Genomic DNA, 7297 nt, shown 5'->3' with positions numbered 1-7297 from the left:
ACGCCCCCGCGCGACTCCGGCCCCGCCCCCCACGCTCCCGCGGCCCTGACCGTCGAAGTCGATGCGGCCGTCGTTGTTCTTGTCGCCGTCTTTCATCAGGGACTCGATCTCCTCCTCGGTCACGTGCTCCCCTGAGGCCCTGAAGATCTCCGTCAGCTCCTCCGCGTCGATGTAGCCGTCGGCGTTCCTGGGGGCGGAGCGGCAGGGCGGGCTCAGGGCCAGCGGCACTCGCCCCGCCCCCGCGGGGCGCCCCCTCCCGGACCCTCACCCCGAGAACCTCCGCGTCCTGTCGCCGGACGAGGACCCCAGCGCACCTGTCAAAGATGCGGAAGCACTCGGCCAGCTCCTCCTCGCTCTTGCCCTTCGCGTCCTCTTTCATCTGGCGCACCATCATGACCAAGAACTCCTCGAAGTCGATGGTGCCGCTGCCTGCGGGGCGCAGGGGGGCGTGAGCCCGAGTCCCCCGAGGGTGCTCGCCTCGCCCCAGCACCCTGGCGCCCTGCCTCCGAGGCCTCCGCGCTCACCGTCCTCGTCCACCTCCTCGATGATGGCGTCCAGCTCCTCTTTGGTGGGCGTTTGGCCCAGCATCCTCATCACCGTGCCCAACTCCTTGACACTGATGTCCCCGCCGCCATCGGCGTCAAACATGTCAAAGGCGGCCTTGAACTCTGCGAAGGGAAGGAAGGCAGAGGGCTGAAGTGAGCCAGCCTCGCATCTACCACCCTCCCACCCCCGGTGGAACCAAACGTCAGACAGCCGGACAGCCTGCCCGCCCCCACTCACCAGCGATCATCTCCTCGCTGAGGTAGGACCGGGCCTCCGCCTGCTGGTCCGTCTGCAGGAGACACGGAGTCAGAGGTGCAGTCTTGCCTTAACCCGGTCCCCCTCGACCCCCACCTCTGTTGGAGCCCCCTCGGTCCTCCAGGAGAACAGCTCCAAACCTGCCACCCCTCCTGCCGCTCCCACAGCCCCAGCCGTTTTGGAGAGCTAGAGAGGGCACAGACTATGCCCAAGGCTTTCTCACTTGTGAGCCGGAGGTCAAGTCAGCAACCCCCCAGTCACCTTGGGCAAGTTACCTAATGTCCCCTCGTCCCCTCACCTCTTCTCTAAAGCTTTTCAGGGATGAAATGGAATCAGGGCTGTGAAAGGACCTTTTAAAATGGACACAATTCCAGCAAGATGTTCCCATTTTCCCAGCTCCTAACAGTGCCTAGTATTTGAATAGGTGCTCAATAAATGTTCTCAAGTCCGTAACGCAGCACCAAGTTATCCAGCACCCACTAAGCGTCAAGCCCATACACCAGGCACTGGGACCACCAAGCAGAGTCAGACACATCAATCCTCCCCTCCGGGAACTTGCAGAGAAGGAGATTTTAAGTGTCCTCCGTATGATGCAGTCACAGAAGTAAGTGCCATTCATGGGGGGCAGAACATGATGGGGGCCTTATAAGGGTGAAAATAATATTGGGGGGGGGTTCTGATCTCATCTAAGCCAAGGCATTTGGGTAGGGGCTTTGGGCTGCAGCTGGTGGTGGAGAAGGGCAGAAGCATCCACGTTCTTCACCTCGATGGGTGCTGGCCCTCCTTCTTGCCACCCACCCTCCTTCCCGCCTTGCCCATGCCATAATTTTTTCTGGCCAGGGCAACAGCAGCTGGCCTCCAGCGTTTAGTTACTCCTTGAAGTGCAGTGGGGAGGGGGATCTCAGAGGAAGGTGATGGCTCCAAGTCAGAAACCCTCTCTGGGAGGCTGAGGTCTCCCTAACTCTGGTCTGTCATCTCTGCCCATCCTCATCAATTTGGAGTTCTTGGCTCCTGCACCTGAGCTGGCTCAAGGCCCTGCAGGGCTCCCATCTCCAGAGGAGCCTTTCTCTCACTGGCCATGGAGGGCTTGGCCAGGCTTCCAGCAAGTCCTGGCCACCAATTTCCAGGGTGACTCACTCTGGCCCTGGGGGTCTCCATCTCTACTGAGCTAAGGTAGACACAAGCTGAGACACATACACCCCTCACAGTTCTGTGGCCAACATTGCTGGAAGTCTCAGAAGGTCTGCAGGGAATTGGCAAGCCTTAAGCATCAATGCCTACCACATCCCAGCCCTGCCCTTTGGAGAGAAGTCCAAGGCTTTCTTCCCAGGCTTCCTCCTGGGTTTTAGGAACCATCATGTTCCATCTTCAAAGGTCCAAGTTACTGCCCCACAGAGCACCCAGATCTGGCCTGAAGAAGGCCCAGAAACGCTCCAGCAAGCAAAGGGATGAAGTCCCTTCTTGTCCTTACCATGGTTGCTATTCACAGGGACTCCTCTGCTGCAGGCCACTGCCTCTGCACTCCACCACCCAAAGATGTTCTGGCCTGCTCCAGCCCCTGGGATTTATAGGGGCACCCTCTCCTCCCACCTCCTTGCTCCCCAGGAATGGATGCCCTAGCCAATAAGATCCTGGGGTCAGAGAGCTCCCCCTTCTTCCAGTATCCTAGCCCATTACCTAATTTAGCCAAGGGCCCTTGCAGAGAAATTGAAGCCTCAGAGCAGGTGGCAGGCCTTGACGTCCTAGATTCCTGTGAGAACCCGCCCTGCTCCACTGCCTTAGCGACCTCCCTTCAAGAAATACTCTTGCTCCAAAACGGGTAAGGACAATCAGAATAGAGAAAAGTGAGGGTACACGTAGGATGGGGCGAGCACCAGCCTTGAAGTCCAAAACCCAGTGCCCCCTGAGCTTCAGTTTCCTTATCTGTGAGGTGGGGATCGTCATAACCTCCCTCAGAGAGACTGTGGCATATGAGAGCCTGGGTATAAATCACCTAGCTTGTGCCAGTTACATAGGATTGGTGCTTGGCAAGTGGAATGTCCTGTCTTTGAACCATGGTAAGGGTCAGAGGGCAGGAGGAGGGGGAAATGACAGTTACTGGACGACTCCGACATCCCACAGGCTGTGCTAAGCATTTTTTTTCTTTTTTTTTTCTTTTTTTTCTTTTTTTTTTACATGTGCTAAGCATTTTAACCATATGATCTCATCTAGCACTCACCCTATGAGGTGGCAACTACTATTGGGGAGCTTTGTAAATCATTAAGGACTAGAGTCATGTTGGTGATTTTTTTTAATACATTTTATTGATTTTTTACAGAGAGAAAGGGAGAGGGACAGATAGCTAGAAACATCAATTAGAGAGAAACATCGATCAGCTGCCTCCTGCACATGGTCCCACCGGGGATGTGCCGCAACCAAGGCACATGCCCTTGACCGGAATCGAACCCGGAACCCCTCAGTCCGCAGGCCAACACTCTATCCACTGAGCCAAACCGGTGCTGGCTGGTGATTCTTATTAATCTTGACTGAAGGGATGTTGGGACAGACACTCCTTGACGGACCTATCCAGAAGGAGAAATGTCTGTAGGGGTCCAGGAAACAGGGTGTGCACTTGGAGGAGAAATCAACATTGAAAGCAGATTCTTCTCTCAAGTTTACCTTCTTTTTTAAAAATATATTTTATCGATTTTTACAGAGAAGAAGGGGGAGGGGTAGAGAGCTAGAAACATCAATCAGCTGCCTCCTGCACACCCCCTACTGGGGATGGAGCCTGAAACCAAGGTACATGCCCTTGACCAGAATCGAACCCCGGACCCTTCAGTCCATAGGCTGACACTCTATTCACTGAGCCAAACCAGTTAGGGCTCAAGTTTACCTTCTGCAGGGAAAGGATTTTGGGGACTGACATTCTTGGGGAGAAAGGGGACCCCGGGAAGTTTCTCTAAGTAGATGATGGGGTAGGTGGCCCCTTGCCAGAGCTCAGTGAAGAAGTCTGGAGGTGCTCAGCTGGCCGTCTGGAGAGTGAAGGGCTGGGGTAGATCAGGTTAAGTCCCAAGGGAGCCCTGCCTGAGAATCCACAGGGTCCAGGCTGGGTGTTGGGGGGTAGGCAGTGCTCATGGTGAATGGCTAAGTCAACAGAAAGAGCAGTGAGATAACCGAGTGCAGATTCTGGGGCCAGTGAAAGGGTGCTGGATACCAAGGAAGGCAGATGGACAGTGGCAACTGGCTGCCCTCTTCCCCTATATATAGACATTCCTAATGAAAGCTCAGCGGAGCCAGGCCAGGCTAAATAAGGCCTCCCCCAGCCAGGCAGGGGGCCAAGGTGCAGCAACAACTAGGGGATTCCAATGTGGACACAACCATTAGAACCAGTTGATCCCTTTGGAACAGAGAGTGTGGAACTCTCGGCAATCATTTGTTCATTGATTTGCTCTTTCGTTTATTCAGGGAAATAGGTAAGGTCCAAACTCAGTGCAGCCAAGCAAGGTCCTACTTACCCCTGGTCAGACTCAAGTACAGCTCCAAGCATCACCCTTCATGCCTCCAGGCCTTTACACATGCTGGTTTTTTTCTTCCAGGACTTCCCATCTTCCCTTTCTTCATCTACCTACTTCCCTATCATCTTTCTCAGTTTTAACATCACTTTCTCCAGGATCACTTCTCCCCTACACCCAGGCCAGGGGGGTCTCCTCAGTCATAGCACTGAGCATGCCACATAATCACGACCTGCTCCGAGTTCCACCAGAGACGGTGTCCTGTTCACCATTGCATTCCCCAGCACCCAGCACTCGTTGAATAAAATATTGTAAGGATAACTGAACTGAATGGCATCTGGTTCAATATAAGGAGGAAGTTCTTAAGAGTCATGGTTGAACAACAACAGGAACAGGCAACCTCAGGAGATAATGAGCTTCCTGTTTCTGAATATATGCAAGCAGAAATTTGATGACCTTTTTTCAGAGACTGTAGGAAGACACTCATACAGAATCTAAGAATAGTGGAGAATACAGGACATCCTGAGATCTCCTCGTTCTGGCACTGTGTGTATGATCCAGGGTAAGCCCCTTCCGTTCACCCATCTGGAAAATGAAAATGCTAGTCCTGATTTCTGAGTGACCGTCCCAACAACCCATGGTTTTTGCTTTGTATCCAGACTTAGGAGGCATATGCCAAAGTACAAGTTAAGATTTAGCCAACATTTGGCGAATGCATGAGTGCTGAATGAATGAATGAACTGTGCTTTTTTGCCCCAGCACCCTGCTGGTAAGCTGAATGAAGACTACTTAGAGCTTTGAAATTACACAGACTTGGCCTTAAATCCCAGCTCCCCTGTTTTCTAGCTGTGGACTTGGGGAAACTCAATTTGCCTCAGTCTTTCATCTTTTTAAAAATATATATATATTTATTGATTTCAGAACTGAAGGGGAGAGAGAGAGAAACATTAATGAAGAGAATCATTGATTGGCTTCCTCCTGCATGCCACACACAGGGATGGAACCCGCAACCTGGGCATGTGCCTGACCACAGAATCAAACCTCCTGGTTCATAGGTTAACGCTCAACCACTGAGCCACACAGGCTGGGCGTGTTCATCTTGACAATGAAACAGTATTGTCCAGTAACAAACAACCCCCTCCCCAAGATGTTGTGAGGTGAGATGTGACCTCCTGTAATGTGCCTAGAATAGGATGTATGACGCAATGGAACCTCAAGAAATGCGAGCCCTGCCCCTTCTGCACGCGGGGAGGGCAGGGAGTGTGTTTTCCACCAAATCTGTTTCCCCGGACTCCTCTCCTGTGCCATTCAAAATGCATAGGGACTACTGCCTGCCTTTATTTGTTCCCTAGTATGACTAGCAATATCTGCCCTTTTAGGCCCTGGTAGGGCCTGACATCTGGGCCTTCTGACAGACAGCAACAATAAATTCTCAACCTGCTGCTGTCCTCTGGATAAAAGATAAAACAGCCCTAACCGGTTTGGCTCAGTGGATAGAGTGAAGGGTCCCAGGTTCGATTCCGGTCGGGGGCATGTGCCTTGGTTGCGGGCACATCCCCAGTGCAGGGTGTGCGGGAGGCAGCTGATCAATGTTTCTCTCTCATCGATGTTTCTGACTCTGTCTCTCTCCCTTCCTCTCTGTAAAAAATCAATAAAATATATTTTTAAAAAAATTTTTTAAAAAGTATGACTATTATTATTCCTATTCACTTCATACAGTTGAGTGCTTACAGGGTAAAGGCCATATGCTTGGGAATAAGAAAACAGGAAAAACGATGCAGTCCTGACCCTGGCTGGCTTAGGTCAGTGGTTAGAGTGTCAGCCTGAGGCCCAAAGAGTCGAGGGTTCGATTCCTGGTCAAGGGCATGTACTTGGATTGCAGGTTTGATCCCCGAGCTTCTTTCGGGAGGCAACCCATCTAGGAGTCTCTCTCACATCGATGTTTCTCTCTCTCTCACCCCTGCATTTCCACTCTCTAGGAATCAATGAAAAAATATCCTTGGTTGAGGATTAACAACAAAAAAGGCCCCGCCCATGTGTCTCAGTAGGTAAGTGTCCTCAGGGCACATCCCTGGTGCAGGCCGATCAATGATCCTCTCATCATTGATGTTTCTCTCTCCTTCTTCCTTCCTTTCTCTGAAATCAATAAAAATATATATAGGGAGAGAAACCAAGATGGCGGCATAGGTAAACACCGGAAATTGCTGCCTCCCACAACAACTTCAAAAATACAACGAAAAGACAAAATGGACATCATCCAGAACTACAGGAAGGCTGGCTGAGTGGAAATTCTACAACTAGAAGGAAAGTGAAAAGCACACTGAGACTCAGAGGAGGTGCGGAAGTAAAGTGCAGAGGTATGGAGGCACGAGCGTGCGGAAAGGGGCTGGCACCTGAGGACGCGGCTGTCTTTTTGAATCGGGAGGGAGTCACAAGCCCCCGACTTCTCTGAACTCCAGGTCCGGGAAGTCTCTGGGGACCCAGGACTCATACTGGGAGAAACTGGACTGTCTGTCAGCAGGCAGAACTCGGAACTTGAGGGCGGCTTTCCCTCAGAGGTGCTTGTAGTGATTACAGGGACACTGAAACACGTGGCCCCTTAGGGCAGGGCTGAGGATCAGCCATAGCTGCTTGCTCCACCCTGTTGATTCCCTGAGACCCCGACCCACCCAGGCTGGGGCAGAGGCTTTTGCATATGAATGGCCTGGCCCTTTGCAATCTAAAATTACCTAACAAGCCAAACCGGTTTGGCTCAGTGGATAGAGCGTCGGCCTGCGGACTGAAGGGTCCCAGGTTCGATTCCGGTCAAGGGCATGTACCTTGGTTTCGGGCACATCCCCAGTGGGGAGTGTGCAGGAGGCAGCTGGTCGATGTTTCTCTCTCATCGATGTTTCTAACTCTCTATCCCTCTCCCTTCCTCTCTGTAAAAAATCAATAAAATATATTTAAAAAAAATAATAATAAAAAATAAAAAAATAAAATTACCTAACAAACTGCAGCTG

General features: G+C 51.8%; 1 protein-coding gene and 1 long non-coding RNA gene across 2 annotated transcripts in view; one reads left to right on the top strand and one right to left on the bottom strand.

Annotated features, from left to right (window-relative positions):
- TNNC2 (troponin C2, fast skeletal type) overlaps positions 1–2374 on the bottom strand; it is a 2883-nt gene extending 509 nt beyond the window's left edge. The window contains exons 1-5 of the mRNA XM_006091389.3: positions 2273–2374; positions 784–835; positions 525–668; positions 315–429; positions 51–187 (exon numbers count right to left, since the gene is read on the bottom strand). Coding sequence (XP_006091451.1) covers positions 51–187; positions 315–429; positions 525–668; positions 784–835; positions 2273–2275 — 451 coding nt within the window. The 5' untranslated portion in view covers positions 2276–2374. The remainder of the gene's footprint in view (positions 1–50; positions 188–314; positions 430–524; positions 669–783; positions 836–2272) is intronic.
- LOC106697653 lies at positions 662–6519 on the top strand. The gene is made up of 3 exons (XR_001348792.2): positions 662–1405; positions 6275–6343; positions 6457–6519. It is a non-coding gene; the product is annotated as an uncharacterized LOC106697653 (long non-coding RNA).
- The last annotated feature ends 778 nt before the right edge of the window (positions 6520–7297 follow it).

Source organism: Myotis lucifugus, unplaced genomic scaffold (genome assembly GCF_000147115.1).
Source record: "Myotis lucifugus unplaced genomic scaffold, Myoluc2.0 scaffold_90, whole genome shotgun sequence".
Taxonomy (NCBI): domain Eukaryota; kingdom Metazoa; phylum Chordata; class Mammalia; order Chiroptera; family Vespertilionidae; genus Myotis; species Myotis lucifugus.
Note: the sequence above shows the minus strand (reverse complement) of the source record. Positions and strands in the feature narration are given on the sequence as shown.